The sequence below is a fragment of the Pecten maximus genome, chromosome 11 (genome assembly GCF_902652985.1).
Source record: "Pecten maximus chromosome 11, xPecMax1.1, whole genome shotgun sequence".
NCBI classification, from domain to species: Eukaryota; Metazoa; Mollusca; class Bivalvia; order Pectinida; family Pectinidae; genus Pecten; species Pecten maximus.
The window spans coordinates 40,123,454-40,143,196 of NC_047025.1; the positions used below are offsets into that span (position 1 = coordinate 40,123,454).

Here is a 19,743-nt window from a genome sequence, read left to right on the forward strand (position 1 = left end):
GTTGTACCATGGAAATGTAGATACAGGAACACTCCTGTATCCTTAAAGGCTGTACCATAGAAATGTAGATACAGGAACACTCCTGTATCCTGTATCCTTAAAGGTTGTACCATAGAAATGTAGATACAGGAACACTCCTGTATCCTTAAAGGTTGTACCATGGACATGTAGATACAAGTATCTATAGCACAGGTTAAGAGCATTTGTTTGAACGGATTTCACTTTATATAGGTATCGACTTTGAAATGCAAATAGCGGTTGTGAATAATATTACACAAATATGGAATAGAATTATGTTCTTTAGTGCTGTTTGGTTTTATTTGTTTAATGCTCTATCAACTAAGGTCAGCTAAGGTCATTTAAGGACGCCTCCTGTGCTTGCAATATGCATGCGTGTGATGATTGCGTATGTGTTCTGATCGAGAGGCTGCAGTATGTCTGTTAAGTCTCCTTGTGTTAATCCCGAACTTTACCCGATTTATAGTGCTACCTCACTTCTTATGGAAATCCTAAACCTTAACTTACCATATAAACCAACAAATATTTGATTTATGGAAATTCTTTATAAATCTAGATTAAAATACTAATGTCCTCATGGCCTTGATAAGAACATAGCAGGTTGGCATTGTGTTAGCTTACAAAGCTATGAAACCGGGTTTCCACACAGAAGATATAAGTGAACAGTACACTTTTGCTTATTTACGCCATACTTGTATACAAGAGATCCCAGAGGGATCTTGGCGCCCACCATTGAATGATCTTTATAGGTTCCATGTCAGATTGATCTTCTCTCTATTTTGCCCTTCCTCTTACTAATCTGTGTAAATTGAGAAACATCCCTACAATACTTTTCAAACAAGGGGAACCTATCTATGAAATTTGAGATTTAGCGATAATGGCTGTCTGTTGGCAATGTTGTTTTCAGATTGGCCCAAAATGCAATAAGAGGGACCAAGGGGAACCTACATATGAAATTTGAGAAAGATTCCTTCAGTAACTTCTGTAAAATAGCGATAACAAACTTCAATGGTCAAAATCCAAGATGGCTGCCTGTCGGCCATGTTGTTTTCTGATCAATCCCAAAATGTTATACTGTATACCTGGTAATGTTCGCCCTTGAGCAACACAAAACATATTCGCCGAGTTTTAAATTCGCCCTAAATGGTTTTCAAGAAATATCATTTTCCTCGTTTGTAAAATCGGAAAATTCCGTTCGGAATTCCCAATACAAGTTGCACTCGGACCACTCGGGACTTATCGAGTTCCCCAATTGTCTTACCAGCATGAGATGTATAATGTGATCAGGTGTCAAACAAAGAACGTTTACCTGTGCTCAGATTTTCTTTTAGTCCCTGCTAATTCAAGTAGTATCGGGTATGCAAGGGTGATTTTAAGCAAACACGATCAATTGTAAGTTCACACTGACTAATGACTGATCAGTGTTTTCTCTTGTTCACATGTACATACATGTACATGAATGGAAGCCACAATTAAGCGACGGTGAACTCATAAAATTAGTCTTTTTCATGGCAGGAATTTGATGTCACTCTGTATTTCATTTTTATCATGACTGAACTACATAATTGAAAAAAAAAAAGACTGAATTTTTAAAATAACTTGGTATGTATCGTTTTTTAATTGAAAATGCTAAGCCTAGTACGTGATTTTACAGTTGAAATGTAAGAGGGTATGTTTGTGATCTGACTACACTTGGCCCTATGTACTATGGTTTATAAATCCTTCAACTCAGCTTGAAATTTTCGCTTTCATCTTAAATTCGCCCTATCTTCAAAGGGCGAAAATGGCAAAAATTACCAGGTATACAGTATTCACAACTTAGGATCAAGGGGAACCTACATATGAAATTTCAGAAAGATCCCTTCAGTACTTTCTGAGAAATAGCGATAATAAACTTCAACTTTCAAAATCCAAGATGGCTGCCTATCGGCCATGTTGTTTTCAAACAGGTCCGAAAATGCAATATGCATTACTAGGCACCAAGGGATCATTGTTCCCGGTTCCTTTTTTCCTCCAGATGTAATAACAATCTATAAACTTTTGACTGCATAACCTTGAATAAACTCTACAGCTCCTCCCCTCTTCAAACTGAGTACTACCAAATAAATTAATTTTCTACATCCTGCAGTACATTAGAAGTCACTGGATATGTTAAACACAATTCTTTCAGTGACACTTAACTGTTCAGTGTTCATCAAGTTTATCTATTTGAACAAATCTTGACAGCCCTTTATCCCAGCATGCTGAAGGTCAACTAGCTACTATTACCACATGCTTCTAGAGAAGATGACAGACAAGTGACAAATTCACCATTAGATAATCCCACCATATAGAAACAGCAATAAGAATGTCTGGTCTGTCCAAGGTATTTACAGCACAAAACACAGGAATAGAAAGAAAAGTTTAGAGAGAAGTGATATTAGAAATGTCAGATCTTCCCAGAGAAGAATAAACTGTGATTACATCAGATTACAGGATTACAAGTGGTGCTGAATGTGCATTTGGTTGATTCACTGATTCTGAAGCAATGGGTCATTAATGTAATTCTTGTCCGCTTAACAAACAAGCAAAGCTATTGTTACATTGGTACATATTTAATGGACGATTCAAATCAACATCATACATGTACATACAATCTGAGAACAAACATCAGGCTTACCATTTGATTCTAGACAAAACACTGCTGTCAGGAAATAATCACGATCACACTAGAACTACTGAAAACAGATATGTAAATGTCTACAATACTTCAAAGGTCCGATTTGTTTTTTAAACAATTAAATTTGATTTTTGGTAAGCTTGAGAGGATGTTGATAACATTAGTGAAGAGTTCCATGAGATGTTAGTGTTAGTGTTTCACTATTTTGCATGTAAGCTTAGTAGTAACTTTTGATGAAGACATCTATTTTACATATTCTCATACCTATGTTTACAAATCACGCCCACTTAATTTCAAGTTACCTGTGTAACATACACACATGTCATACAGATCACACCTACTCAAGTTATCTACTTAACTTAGATGTAGACATTTATTTTACATATATACTCATACTCATTTTACATACTAATCAGATCTACTCAAGGTAGGTAACTTTTCATCACTTAAACATTCCTCTGATATTTTACACAGACAATACTATTTACACAGGTTCAGATATTCCATTGACAAGTCCACACACCTATTTAATCAACGGTTGGTCAGCGGCAATACTTTAACAGGAAGAAACAGAACCAGACGAAGAACCTATAACTCTGACAGAGTTTGAACAAATTACGTGTAGTCAGCCAGCCTAGTTTGATTATATGGCAATCAGTCACCAACACAACAAGGTTAAATACCATAATCACCAACACATCAAGGTGAAAATGTGTTACCTGTTAAGATTTAGTTTCATTAAACTTCTCTAAAGATTTAAATGTGCTTCCTCTAAAAAAAACACACACACAAGCATATTACCGAGGTATAGCCGTTAAAAGCAGGGAACTGATAGTGTATAGCTCATCCTTGATACTCCAGGGGTTGTGTTCAATTTTGCTCTCTGCACCTCTGGAATATGTCATGGCAATATTGAAGGCACACCACTACCTAGCTATCTAATGGTATCGGGGATATAAACCTGGCCAATTGGTAAGTGTTACATACATGTTGTTACTGGTCTGTGAGATATCTATCTATATTACGGTCTAAGGGGAAATAACTCCTTTCTGGATATTGTTGTTTGTACTTGATTCTGGACACACTGTTAGTTGGAAAGACAGAGAATAAAATGGCCACATGTTGATATGATGAAGTGTTTGCTTTGAATTCAATTCCCCCGACAATTTTCCCCACAGTTGAGAACATAAGCATTTCTTTCAAGACTATCGAGAATTGATAACCAAGTTCAAAGCCAGTCAATTTAACAGTATGTCAATTTCTTGATTAGTTTGATGTACATCAACGAATCAAATTTATCCAGAACATGGTGGTGATTGCGCCTTGGACTTTGCTAAGACATGTTTCAGGGATGCAGAGAGTGAAAGTGAAATTAATCCCCAGAATATGGAGTACGAGAATAAATTGGAATGTGATTGAGCCTTACAATACCAGCAAATCACATCTTGGTTATAAAGCAAAATATTTTCAGGCCCTCTACTTCTAACAGATAAACACTGTATAAAGATCAAAAAGGTTCATTCAGTGTTTCAATACTAACTTGAATACATTTGATTTTTTTAGGAGAAAATATTTTTAGCGGTGATACACAGCTGAGACAAGCAAAGTGAAATAGCAACAGATGACTGATTTGCAAGCTTATAAAAGATGTACACATACTGTACAAAAATGTATGTACACATAGCGTACAAAAATGTATGTACACATACTGTACAAAAATGTATGTACACATAGCGTACAAAAATGTATGTACACATACTGTACAAAAATGAATTTTTTGAAAGCAAAATCTTTAAAAAAGCATTAATGTGCAAAGTTACAGGAAGATGAGTATATCTAGATTTAGACAGTGGAGAATTTCTTGTTTACAGCTCATCACAAAAAGCATTTGAAGCATAGTGAAGGGAACTCCCCTAAATTTTACATGTGGAGATTTCATGCTTACAACATAACAGTGGCCATTGCTCTAGCATCAGTGAACCAAACCAGTGTACAACAGTCACAGCAGCCTACCAGACTTATAGTACCCTCTACATAGGGCCATTCTAAACCTGTAAAGGAGACGGCCATTAATGCACAGGAAACAGAGCATATGATTTAGGATAAAAAGAGAAAAAGATGCAGTACACGGACAGTAGACAGAAGGAAGAGAAAGAAACTAAGACAAACAGTTTTACAAATGTAGCACTACTCAAACAAAACACATATCAAACTGATATTGTACTACAATAAAGAAAGCATTATCTAGAGTTTGTCTATAAACTGTCATGTTTGACATTCATAATTACGCATACATAGGTTCTTTTCTGAAATGTAACGGATACCTGAACACATACAAACTACAGAACTAGTACTCAACTGGTTACCTATGTAAGGTCAGTGAAATGTATAATGCTGTACAACCTTTAATGCATAACTGTAAATGGAGTAATAAATAGTTCAAATCTTAGTACAACCCATCAACAAGGTTAAATATCCCCAACACTGTACCAAGACTTTGTTCCACCTGTAATGACGATGTATACAGATCTACTGAACTCTGACCTTGTTACCTGTACTGTACCTATTAACAAACTGTTCATTATTATGTCCATTTTATTTAGTTTTGAAGTGACCTGGTGGCTATGGTAACCTTGGCCAGGATCAGTGCCAGGCTACATGGTCTCGAGAGGCGACTGGCGTGACCTTGAAGTACCTGACGCTTCCGCTGACACCCACATCCGGCTGTGCATTATTGTTGAAGCTTGGCTGCTGGGAGAGCGCAGCAAGTCCTGATAGGCGGTCCATATCCTGCTGGTGTGTGCCGTCCCCCTTCAGTACTGCCATACACCGCCAGCTGTCTAGGTAATTTGCTGATAATAACAAAGTATATTATACAAATATTTTCAAAAGTTGTCAGTAAACTCCAAAATTCACAAAATTTCACTATTTTTTTTCAAAAAAACAAAAAAAAAGAACAAAAAACAAAAAAGGAGCAAAAAAAAAGAAAAAAAAAAAAAGAGAAGCACCCTGTAATTGTTAAAGATGTCTAAATATCATTGCAAAGCAAATACAAAATTTTGCAAAATCACTGATTCTCAAAATTCACCTAATACACATGACATTTAACCCCAATAATTCCTCTATCTGAAAAGTGAGAAGAAATTAAGCTGATATATTGTAGAATTTATTCCAATTTTACGATGAAATCATTTTTAGTCAAATGGAGAAATCTTAAAAATGTTACATAAATTTCTCAAAGTCTAAAGTTTTTAACCCTAAAAATACAGCAAACATTTTAAATTCACAAAATCAGTAGGGTGTGTTGACATGTTTATAATAATACAAAGCAACGGTCAAAGACGGATACACCTAAGCAAAAAGGTATTAAACGTCAGTGGGTAAAAAGTATGTTTTGTATGGACTTAGGATTTCATCAATTTCTATCTATATTTAAGTTTACAGTATTTGGTCACCTAATCACTGTTGAATGATTGTAACAGTGTTTACCTTTCCAGAGTCGGACACAGCCATCATCACCTGAGGAGGCCAGCACTGTCCCGATCACATTCCAACATATTCTCCACACCTGTATCAATTAAACAGCATCAACTTTTAAACATGACATCAACTTTTAAACATGACATCAACTGTCAAACACGACATCAACTGTCAAACACGACATCAACTGTCAATCACGACATCAACTGTCAAACACAACATCAACTGTCAATCATAGCATCAACTGTCAAACATGACGACATCAACTGTCAAACACGACATCAACTGTCAAACACGACATCAACTATCAAACATGACATCAACTGTCAATCACGACATCAACTGTCAAACACAACATCGACTGTCAAACACGACATCAACTGTCAATCACGACATCAACTGTCAAACAAAACATCAACTGTCAAACATGACATCAACTGTCAAACACAACATCAACTGTCAAACACAACATCAACTGTCAAACACGACATCAACTGTCAATCATAGCATCAACTATCAAACACGACATCAACTGTCAAACACGACATCAACTGTCAAACACAACATCAACTGTCAAACACGACATCAACTGTCAATCATAGCATCAACTGTCAAACACGACATCAACTGTCAAACACGACATCAACTGTCAATCATAGCATCAACTGTCAAACACGACATCAACTGTCAATCATAGCATCAACTGTCAAACACGACATCAACTGTCAAACACAACATCAACTGTCAATCATAGCATCAACTGTCAAACATGACATCAACTGTCAAACACGACATCAACTGTCAAACACGACATCAACTATCAAACACGACATCAACTGTCAAACAAGACATCAACTATCAAACACGACATCAACTGTCAATCACGACATCAACTGTCAATCACGACATCAACTGTCAATCATAGCATCAACTGTCAAACATGACATCAACTGTCAATCATAGCATCAACTGTCAAACATGACATCAACTGTCAATCATAGCATCAACAGTCAAACATGACATCAACTGTCAAACACAGTATTAACTGTCAAACAAATCAAAGCCTAAGCAGTTGAAGCTGAAGAAATAGTATAACTTCATCTGAAGCTAATGATAACATTCTGTTTTAGTTCTCAAAAACATAAATTACATATTTATCACTAACAATTCTGGTAACAGGTAACATCTTACCTCTGATTCATGATCAGTGAATTCTGCCACTCTTTTAATGGTGAATTTGTTGTTGTTTACTTGATTAGCTGCTAGAGGGGCATCCCGTGTACTGGAAACAGCAATAAATATTTAACTGCTATAATTCACAGTGCATTTCTATTTATCTCAATTCATATTTCCTTGCTAAATCATCACAGAATCTCTGAATCACTGGATGACATCAATATAAGTCTTGAGTGACTTCTGTGATGTATGGTGACGTTTTCCCATAACTGGAAATTATCATTCGCAGCTTTCCTCTTGTTGCACACACACTTTAGTATCATAAAGTTGTATTTACACTTCGAAAGTTCTATCATACTCTGAGCAATTCTTACAACTGGGGAAGTCTCATTAATATTAGATTGTAATCTCAATAACACTTTAGAGTGACTTGGAAAGGGGCACTACCAAGTCTATTACCCTATAATATGATCAAAGGGAAATAACTCCACCATTACTCTACAGCAACTTTTACAGTATGCGACTTTCCTCAGCCAATAATGTAAATTATACACGACTTTCCTCAGCCAATAATGTAAATTATACAGTGTACCTTTGAGGTACAATTAACCTGTAATGATACCTGAGAGGTGTAAGGCTGATGACTTTGAGATCTTTAGAGGCTACGGCCAGAAGGTGGTATGATCTGCCGAGGTTAGGAGCAAAGGCGATGTCATGTACAGGATCTGTCACAATATTGATTGTTTCAACTTTCACCCATTTCCTGTAATGAATCCATTAACATACTAACTGTAAACATACATTAACAATTCAGCCATCGTTTCCTCCATTTTTAATACTCATTGTTTTCTCCATTTTTAATACTGCACTAAATCAATTTAAAAGTAAGATTTACTAAAATGCAGTAACTCATTATCACACTATTATTCATCAAACAGACTATCTCTCTCTGTCTGTCTCACAATAATTCATCAAACAGACTATCTCTCTCTCTGTCTGTCTCACAATTATTCATCAAACAGACTATCTCTCCCTGTCTCACAATAATTCATCAAACAGACTATCTCTCTCTGTCTCACAATTATTCATCAAACAGACTATCTCTCCCTGTCTCACAATTATTCATCAAACAGACTATCTCTCCCTGTCTCACAATAATTCATCAAACAGACTATCTCTCCCTGTCTCACAATTATTCATCAAACAGACTATCTCTCTCTGTCTCACAATAATTCATCAAACAGACTATCTCTCTCTCCCTGTCTCACAATTATTCATCAAACAGACTATCTCTCCCTGTCTCACAATTATTCATCAAACAGACTATCTCTCCCTGTCTCACAATTATTCATCAAACAGACTATCTCTCCCTGTCTCACAATTATTCATCAAACAGACTATCTCTCCCTGTCTCACAATTATTCATCAAACAGACTATCTCTCTCTGTCTCACAATAATTCATCAAACAGACTATCTCTCTCTCCCTGTCTCACAATTATTCATCAAACAGACTATCTCTCCCTGTCTCACAATTATTCATCAAACAGACTATCTCTCCCTGTCTCACAATTATTCATCAAACAGACTATCTCTCTCTGTCTCACAATAATTCATCAAACAGACTATCTCTCTCTCCCTGTCTCACAATTATTCATCAAATAGACTATCTCTCCCTGTCTCACAATTATTCATCAAACAGACTATCTCTCTCTGTCTCACAATAATTCATCAAACAGACTATCTCTCTCTCCCTGTCTCACAATTATTCATCAAACAGACTATCTCTCCCTGTCTCACAATTATTCATCAAACAGACTATCTCTCTCTGTCTCACAATAATTCATCAAACAGACTATCTCTCTCTCCCTGTCTCACAATTATTCATCAAATAGACTATCTCTCCCTGTCTCACAATTATTCATCAAACAGACTATCTCTCTCTGTCTCACAATAATTCATCAAACAGACTATCTCTCTCTCCCTGTCTCACAATTATTCATCAAATAGACTATCTCTCCCTGTCTCAATATAGTATTGTACAGCACATACAATATACACCATAAAGCAATACTACAAACAGTCCAACGTAAGAATTTATTTTAATTCTTGGGATTACCTTGTCTTGTCGTTGTATTCGTAAATCTGAACTTTACCGCCGCCTGTTGGACTGGCATCATCACTTCCAACTGCTATCATCGGAGGGTGCATTCTACAACAATAACAACATTTATGTACACAGTTTTCAGCAGTATCATCTCATTCTACAACAATAACAACATTTATGTACACAGTTTTCAGCAGTATCATCTCACATTACTAACCGTTTTTTTTAAGTTTTCACTACAATATGGAAACTATCGGTACATACCGGACGTAGGAGGAAACTATCGGTACATACCGGACGTAGGAGGAAACTATCGGTACATACCGGACGTAGGAGGAAACTATCGGTACATACCGGACGAAGGAGGAGGAAACTATCGGTACGTACCGGACGTAGGAGGAAACTATCGGTACATACCGGACGTAGGAGGAAACTATCGGTACGTACCGGACGTAGGAGGAAACTATCGGTACGTACCGGACGTAGGAGGAAACTGTCGGTACGTACCGGACGTAGGAGGAAACTGTCGGTACGTACCGGACGTAGGAGGAAACTGTCGGTACGTACCGGACGTAGGAGGAAACTGTCGGTACGTACCCGACGTAGGAGGAAACTGTCGGTACGTACCGGACGTAGGAGGAAACTGTCGGTACGTACCGGACGTAGGAGGAAACTGTCGGTACGTACCGGACGTAGGAGGAAACTGTCGGTACGTACCCGACGTAGGAGGAAACTGTCGGTACGTACCGGACGTAGGAGGAAACTGTCGGTACGTACCGGACGTAGGAGGAAACTGTCGGTACGTACCGGACGTAGGAGGAAACTGTCGGTACGTACCGGACGTAGGAGGAAACTATCGGTACGTACCGGACGTAGGAGGAAACTGTCGGTACGTACCGGACGTAGGGAGGAAACTGTCGGTACATACCGGACGTAGGAGGAAACTGTCGGTACGTACCGGACGTAGGAGGAAACTGTCGGTACGTACCGGACGTAGGAGGAAACTATCGGTACATACCGGACGTAGGAGGAAACTATCGGTACATACCGGACGTAGGAGGAAACTACATACCGGACGTAGGAGGAAACTATCGGTACATACCGGACGTAGGAGGAAACTATCGGTACATACCGGAGGTAGGAGGAAACTATCGGTACATACCGGACGTAGGAGGAAACTATCGGTACATACCGGACGTAGGAGGAAACTATCGGTACATACCGGACGTAGGAGGAAACTATCGGTACATACCGGACGTAGGAGTAAACTATCGGTACATACCGGACGTAGGAGGAAACTATCGGTACATACCGGACGTAGAAGGAAACTACCGGTACATACCGGACGTAGGAGGAAACTACCGGTACGTACCGGACGTAGGAGGAAACTATCGGTACGTACCAGACGTAGGAGGAAACTATCGGTACGTACCGGATGTAGGAGGAAACTATCGGTACATACGGGATGTAGGAGGAAACTATCGGTACATACCGACATAGGAGGAAACTATCGGTACATACCGGACGTAGGAGGAAACTATCGGTACATACCGGACGTAGGAGGAAACTATCGGTACATACCGGACGTAGGAGGAAACTATCGGTACATACCGGACGTAGGAGGAAACTATCGGTACATACCGGACGTAGGAGGAAACTATCGGTACATACCGGACGTAGGAGGAAACTATCGGTACATACCAGACGTAGGAGGAAACTATCGGTACAATTACCTGGACATGTTCCATGACAGACAGCTACAGCTCAGTTTGGTCTGTATGTCGTTCTGTAGTGACCACTGACTCAGGTTCATCACATCTGGAGCCTCATATATTCTTACTGTTCCGTCAGCTGAGCATGTAGCCTGGAAAATAGGTATGTCTATCTCTGTGGAGTTATTCTCAAACCACATGTTATATACACTATTTTGAGCAATTGAGATCATTTAGCACTTTGTGACATTTCAAAAATGGTGGTTCTTGTGGTTGTGTTGGCCACATCTTGGAGACTTCACCAACCAGAAAAATTACAACTCTTGGTCAGGATACCATGTATCCACCTTGGCTAACCAAGGATGGTTACACTACATTTACCGTAGTTTTATCCTCAGTTAGCGAAGATGCCATGCATCAAGTACTCCAAGTAATAAAGTGACCAGTTGCCATAGCAACCATAATTTTGTGAAAAAGAAAGTGGCATGCACATCTACACATGGTCCTCTATATTTGTGTGAAGTTTAATTGAAATCGGCCCTTCGGTTTAGGAGGAGTTGTCCGGATAAACTTAAAGTTATGGCTCTTATCAGAAAACCTGTTTATAGTGACCAGTTGCCATAGCAACCATAATTTTGAGAAAAAGAAAGTGGCATGCACATCTACACATGATCATTAATATGTGTGTGAAGTTTCATTGGAATTGGCCCATCGGTTTAGGAGGAGTTTTCCGGACAAAATGCGTCTACAGACAAGCTAACCAAAGATGGTTACACTACGCTTACCGTAGTTTAACCCTCGGCTAGCAAAGATACTATGCATCAAGTATTCCAAGTTTCAATAAAATCTTATGAGCTGTATTTGAGGACAGCAATTTTAGATTAATATTTTCAAGATAGCTGCCATGATGGCCATATTTGGACACCTGAGTGACCTGAAAATAGGATCACTTGGTTGTACTGTCATACATTCCTATAGTGTGGGACCGTGTACTGTCATACATTCCCATGGTGTGGGATCGTGTACTGTCATACATTCCTATGGTGTGGGATCGTGTACTGTCATACATTCCTATGATGTGGGATCGTGTACTGTCATACATTCCTATGGTGTGGGATCGTGTACTGTCATACATTCCTATGATGTGGGATCGTGTACTGTCATACATTCCTATGATGTGGGATCGTGTACTGTCATACATTCCCATGGTGTGGGATCGTGTACTGTCATACATTCCTATGGTGTGGGATCGTGTACTGTCATACATTCCTATGGTGTGGGATCGTGTAGTGTCATACATTCCTATGGTGTGGGATCGTGTACTGTCATACATTCCTATAATGTGGGATTGTGTACTGTCATACATTCCTACGATGTGGGATCGTGTTCTGTCATACATTCCTATGGTGTGGGACTGTGTACTGTCATACATTCCTATGGTGTGGGATCGTGTACTGTCATACATTCCTATGGTGTGGGATCGTGTACTGTCATACATTCCTATGGTGTGGGATCGTGTACTGTCATACATTCCTATGGTGTGGGATCGTGTACTGTCATACATTCCTATGGTGTGGGATCGTGTACTGTCATACATTCCTATGGTGTGGGATCGTGTACTGTCATACATTCCTATGGTGTGGGATCGTGTACTGTCATACATTCCTATGGTGTGGGATCGTGTACTGTCATACATTCCTATGGTGTGGGATCGTGTACTGTCATACATTCCTATGGTGTGGGATCGTGTACTGTCATACATTCCTATGATGTGGGATCGTGTAGTGTGTACTATTGAAATCCTTAATAAAGCAGAACTGAAGTGCAAGTGTGAAATTGGTTGATTTGTTTTGAGTGTTAAGTTTGAAATCAAATGTTATAAAATGTTAAAGAATGGGCGAGGATCACAATAAGTCATTGACATGAGCGTTCCATTCGGGTCACCTAGCCTACTTAATATAATATAGAAGTAGTCTAGTACTATCACTCGGAGTAGATATCAAGTGTGCTACTTTTTACAACAACTCAAATAAAACAATGAAACATAGAAATAGATGAAAATGTGTCTCACCAGTTGTAGCCCTAGATGCTTTGGAGCAAATTTCACATCAGTTACAGAGGTTCGACTGTCAACCAAACTTGACCTTTTCACCCAGTTGCTTTGGTTACCCTTGCCATACTCCCCAATAATCTCTTCCCAAACTGCAGCCGTCCGGTCAAACGAGCAGGTGGCAATGACTTGACCAAACTCCGGATGGGCCCAGGTCACTCGCCACACAGATCCACTGTGTGTCTGTACAACAAATGTTTCCTTTTTTTATTTAGAAAATAACTCATTTTCTCATCCATTTGGATTACTTCTGATTATTCTGTAAATTTGTAGGTGTATAGAGAATGGACCTAATCTACCTGTACAGGTATGTAAATTCTGTTTGTAAGAAATCATTTTTTTAATATTGATGCCATTGTTATTTACCTAAAGCAGAGTTATATAACCTTACTTGCATAACACTGAACTAAATTAATCAAATCTGTATTTTTTAAAGTCTGATAAATAACAATCATTTTAGTACGACAACACTTGAGATATCTGAATAGCTTACCCTCCAACTCGCTGTGCAGTTCCACTGGCCATCTTCACCAAGATCCCAAACCTAAAGTACACAATTACAAGTGTAATAGACTCACAGGACTGTAATATCAATGCACTAACTTTTAAGTGTTTTATAATGAAACAAAAACAATTTATATTAGCAATATCAAAATCTATTAGTACTATGTATTATGTATTACAATCGGCGGTGTGGAAGTTGAATTAATCTTAAACAGAATTTCAATTGATTTAGATTGGCTTGTTATTTTTGTTAAGATATGGAAACTCTGAAAATCTCCCTGGAGATGGTAAACCAGATGCAATTAATTTCCAACTAAATATGTTTTGATGACACATAGGAAGTCAAGAAATCATCAAATAGGCAAGCATAATGAGAAATAACCTGCTTCTTCATGTTTTCCTACATTAAGATAAAGGGAACTTTGTTTTCACATCAGTTGTGATTGGTGTTATTATCTATGTGGCACCCTGAAGTCTCCACTTTACTTAGCACTACCCCCTCCTTTCATTCTTTTCTTTTAAAGACAACCATCATATGATTATCCTAAAAATAAATAAATGTTGATGTGCATTTCCCCCAAAGTCGTTATGTTTTGTGACACCTTATATAATTAGCCGCTTGATAGGATGTAGCCTAGTCACCTGATGCACACTAAGCGATTGAAAAAGGTGCCGAAAGACGTTAGTACGTAAGAAAAAGTTAGCTTCAAATTAACAACACAGGACAAGGTCACTGCTACAGGGAAAAAAATGACAAGCCTGCCGAATTCACATGTATAGCGTCCACCAGTACGCCAAAAAAAATTTGGAAGGTTAACTTGAGCATATTGAACAAGTTTCTGCCTTGGAAGTAAAGGCTCACTCTAATCATGAAGATGTACCAGGAGATCAAGGTAATTCTATATCTACAAGTGAAACATTTTCCTAACCATGATAAATATAATGCTGCAAAGTGTGCAACTATCAAGTATGAACAAAATACAAATGGATATATCATATATAGCTCTCTCATTCCTTTTTCCATGGAGTTTTAATGGGTTCCAAAAACCATTTTTTTTGGAAATGGGTGGGGCCCCTTTTCGGATCAAATTTTTTTAACCCAAAGGGGGGAAAGGTTGGTTGGATTTCCCAAAGGAATGGTGAATTGGAACTGTTAATTAGAGGCCAACTAAGATAACCCAGTAATAAAGTGACCAGTTGCCATAGCAACCATAATTTTGTGAAAAAGAAAGTGGCATGCACATCTACACATGGTCCTCTATATTTGTGTGAAGTTTAATTGAAATCGGCCCTTCGGTTTAGGAGGAGTTGTCCGGATAAACTTAAAGTTATGGCTCTTATCAGAAAACCTGTTTATAGTGACCAGTTGCCATAGCAACCATAATTTTGAGAAAAAGAAAGTGGCATGCACATCTACACATGATCATTAATATGTGTGTGAAGTTTCATTGGAATTGGCCCATCGGTTTAGGAGGAGTTTTCCGGACAAAATGCGTCTACAGACAAGCTAACCAAGGATGGTTACACTACATTTACCGTAGTTTTATCCTCAGTTAGCGAAGATGCCATGCATCAAGTACTCCAAGTAACAATAAAATCTTAGTTGTATTTGAGGACAGTAATTTTAGATTAATATTTTCAAGATATATAGTTGCCATGATGGCCATCTTTGGACACCTGAGTGACCTGAAAATTGCATCACTTGGTTGGGATCGTCTACTGTCATACATTCCTATAGTGTGGGACCGTGTACTGTCATACATTCCTATGATGTGGGATCGTGTACTGTCATACATTCCTATGGTGTGGGATCGTGTACTGTCATACATTCCTATGATGTGGGATCGTGTACTGTCATACATTCCTATGGTGTGGGATCGTGTACTGTCATACATTCCTATGATGTGGGATCGTGTACTGTCATACATTCCTATGATGTGGGATCGTGTACTGTCATACATTCCTATGGTGTCATACATTCCTATGATGTGGGATCGTGTACTGTCATACATTCCTATGGTGTGGGATCGTGTACTGTCATACATTCCTATGGTGTGGGATCGTGTACTGTCATACATTCCTATGGTGTGGGATCGTGTACTGTCATACATTCCTATGGTGTGGGATCGTGTACTGTCATACATTCCTATGGTGTGGGATCGTGTACTGTCATACATTCCTATGATGTGGGATCGTGTACTGTCATACATTCCTATGGTGTGGGATCGTGTACTGTCATACATTCCTACGGTGTGGGATCGTGTACTGTCATACATTCCTATGGTGTGGGATCGTGTACTGTCATACATTCCTATGGTGTGGGATCGTGTACTGTCATACATTCCTATGGTGTGGGATCGTGTACTGTCATACATTCCTATGATGTGGGATCGTGTACTGTCATACATTCCTATGGTGTGGGATCGTGTACTGTCATACATTCCTATGGTGTGGGATCGTGTACTGTCATACATTCCTATGGTGTGGGATCGTGTACTGTCATACATTCCTATGGTGTGGGATCGTGTACTGTCATACATTCCTATGGTGTGGGATCGTGTACTGTCATACATTCCTATGATGTGGGATCGTGTACTGTCATACATTCCTATAGTGTGGGATTGTGTAGTGTCATACATTCCTATGGTGTGGGATCGTGTAGTGTCATACATTCCTATGGTGTGGGATCGTGTACTGTCATACATTCCTATGGTGTGGGATCGTGTACTGTCATACATTCCTATGGTGTGGGATCGTGTACTGTCATATATTCCTATGGTGTGGGATCGTCTACTGTCATACATTCCTATAGTGTGGGATCGTGTACTGTCATACATTCCTATGGTGTGGGATCGTGTACTGTCATACATTCCTATGGTGTGGGACCGTGTACTGTCATACATTCCTATGATGTGGGATCGTGTTCTGTCATACATTCCTACGATGTGGGACTGTGTACTGTTATACATTCCTACGGTGTGGGACCGTGTACTGTCATACATTCCTATGATGTGGGATCGTGTAGTGTGTACTATTGAAATCCTTAATAAAGCAGAACTGAAGTGCAAGTGTGAAATTGGTTGATTTGTTTTGAGTTTAAAGTTTGAAATCAAATGTTATAAAATGTTAAAGAATGGGCGAGGATCACAATAAGTCATTGACATGAGCGTTCCATTCAGGTCACCTAGCCTACTTAATATAATATAGAAGTAGTCTAGTACTATCACTCGGAGTAGATATCAAGTGTGTTACTTTTTTCAACAACTCAAATAAAACAATGAAACATAAAAATAGATGAAAATGTGTCTCACCAGTTGTAGCCCTAGATGCTTTGGAGCAAATTTCACATCAGTTACAGAGGTTCGACTGTCAACCAAACTTGACCTTTTCACCCAGTTGCTTTGGTTACCCTTGCCATACTCCCCAATAATCTCTTCCCAAACTGCAGCCGTTCGGTCAAACGAGCAGGTGGCAATGACTTGACCAAACTCCGGATGGGCCCAGGTCACTCGCCACACAGATCCACTGTGTGTCTGTACAACAAATGTTTCCTTTTTTTATTTAGAAAATAACTCATTTTCTTATCCATTTGGATTACTTCTGATTATTCTGTAAATTTGTAGGTGTATAGAGAATGGACCTAATCTACCTGTACAGGTACATTGTATGTAAATTCTGTTTGTAACAAATCATTTTTTTAAATATTGATGTCATTATTTACCTAAAGCAGAGTTATATAACCTTACTTGTATAACATGGAAGCAAATTAATCAAATCTGTATTTTTTATAGGCTGATAAATAACAATCATTTCAGTACGACAACACTTGAGATATCTGAATAGCTTACCCTCCAACTCGCTGTGCAGTTCCACTGGCCATCTTCACCGAGATCCCAAACCTAAAGTACACAATTACAAGTGTAATAGACTCACAGGACTGTAATATCAATGCATTAACTTTTAAGTGTTTTATAATGAAACAAAAACAATTTATATTAGCAATATCAAAATCTATTAGTACTATGTATTATGTATTACAATCTGCGGTGTGGAAGTTGAATTAACCTTAAACAGAATTTTAATTGATTTAGATTGGCTTGTTATTTTTTTTAAGATATGGAAACTCTGAAAATTAAAGGAGATCCTTGAGTTTTTTTCTATCTCCCTGGAGATGGTAAACCAGATGCAATTAATTTCCAACTAAATATGTTTTGATGACACATAGGAAGTCAAGAAATCATCAAATAGGCAAGCATAATGAGAAATAACCTGCTTCTTCATGTTTCATTAAGATAAAGGGAACTTTGTTTTCACATCAGTTGTGATTGGTGTTATTATCTATGTGGTAACCTGAAGTCTCCACTTTACTTAGCACTACCCCCTCCTTTCATTCTTTTCTTTTAAAGACAACCATCATATGATTATCCTAAAAATAAATAAATGTTGATGTGCATTTCCCCCAAAGTCGTTATGTTTTGTGACACCTTATATAATTAGCCGCTTGATAGGATGTAGCCTAGTCACATGATGCACACTAAGCGATTGAAAAAGGTGCCGAAAGACGTCAGTAAGTAAGAAAAAGTTAGCTTTAAATTAACAACACAGGACGAGGTCACTGCTACAGGGAAAAAAATGACAAGCCTGCCGAATTCACATGTATAGCGTCCACCAGTACGCCAAAATATTTGGAAGGTTAACTTGAGCATATTGAACAAGTTTCTGCCTTGGAAGATTAAGTATTAAAGGCTCACTCTAATCATGAAGATGTACCAGGAGATCAAGGTAATTCTATATCTACAAGTGAAACATTTCCTAACCATGATAAATATAATGCTGCAAAGTGTGCAACTATCAAGTAGGAACAAAAATACAAATGGATATATCATATATAGCTCTCTCATTACATGCGTTACATGTGCAAAACATGTGCAATGTTTGCCCTAGGATCAGGGTCTGAACAACCGGAGTTTGTTATTAAAGGAGTGGAACTTGGTAGAGAGTAATCACACAGATGTATCAGTGTATAAACTTTTTGATTTAACATAAATGGGCTGTCAACAGTATACTCAGTTGTAATGCAGCGGAACTGAACTGGATGAACGCTGGCGACCAAGTAGCCCAATTGGTAGAGCATCCGGCTAGTGTTCGAACCTTGGTCTGGCCATGCATTTTGCCTCTCCATGCATGCAATTACAATACTAAAGGTCTCCGGCTATTTTTTGGTTTTGATGCCAACCGAAATTTAACAACTGAACCATATATACTAAAATATAAAAAATAAAAAAACGACATTGTTTATATTCGTGAAAGTTGTTTAAATACCATGTCTGGTAGGTTGTCGTACCCGATCATTTTGCGGCGCACATGCGACTTTGTGTATTTGACACATCAACAGGTAAATTGTTTTGAAGTAGCTGAATTCAGCTATCGAAAGTTGCTATGTTTAGCTAGAGTAGCTGAAATCAGCAATATAGCTGAAATCAGCTATATAGCTGAAAATGGCAGATTTCCCCAACCTGTTAAATTGGTTGATGGGAGTTCCCAACTATTACACTAATGAAGGAAGCATTGGACACATGCACAATCATATGCTTCTTTTCAAAATACTCAATAAAGGGGAATGCAGTATCTTAAACATACTGAATCTATGTCTAACGCCAAGGTGTTAATCATATGTTTTATACAAAACGAAACTAGATATCCAATGCTGTAGGTATGCTTTGTACCTTCACCGTTTGGTCACTTGAACATGTCGCCATGCGATTTCCGTGAAAGTCGTATGATACATCATGAATAAGATCTTTATGTTCAGCTGGAATTTGTCGTGTTACAAACATGGTATTAATAAATGAAAATATTCAAAGTAATTAAAATCTAAAGTAGAGCTTCCAAGTTCAACATCACACGTTTGGTTCTTCCATCTTCGCTCTTCGCGGCCCTTCAGCTGCTTGTGATGTAATCGAGCTGTTGATTGGTTTG

General features: G+C 38.4%; 1 protein-coding gene across 1 annotated transcript in view; it reads right to left on the reverse strand.

Moving 5' to 3' along the window:
- LOC117337103 (nucleoporin SEH1-like) overlaps positions 1–19,701 on the reverse strand; it is a 28,155-nt gene extending 8,454 nt beyond the window's left edge. The window contains exons 1-9 of the mRNA XM_033897890.1: positions 19,491–19,701; positions 17,613–17,663; positions 17,076–17,297; positions 11,172–11,302; positions 9,451–9,543; positions 7,956–8,096; positions 7,349–7,439; positions 6,167–6,245; positions 5,373–5,529 (exon numbers count right to left, since the gene is read on the reverse strand). Coding sequence (XP_033753781.1) covers positions 5,373–5,529; positions 6,167–6,245; positions 7,349–7,439; positions 7,956–8,096; positions 9,451–9,543; positions 11,172–11,302; positions 17,076–17,297; positions 17,613–17,663; positions 19,491–19,601 — 1,076 coding nt within the window. The 5' untranslated portion in view covers positions 19,602–19,701. The remainder of the gene's footprint in view (positions 1–5,372; positions 5,530–6,166; positions 6,246–7,348; positions 7,440–7,955; positions 8,097–9,450; positions 9,544–11,171; positions 11,303–17,075; positions 17,298–17,612; positions 17,664–19,490) is intronic.
- Between the last annotated feature and the right edge of the window lie 42 nt (positions 19,702–19,743).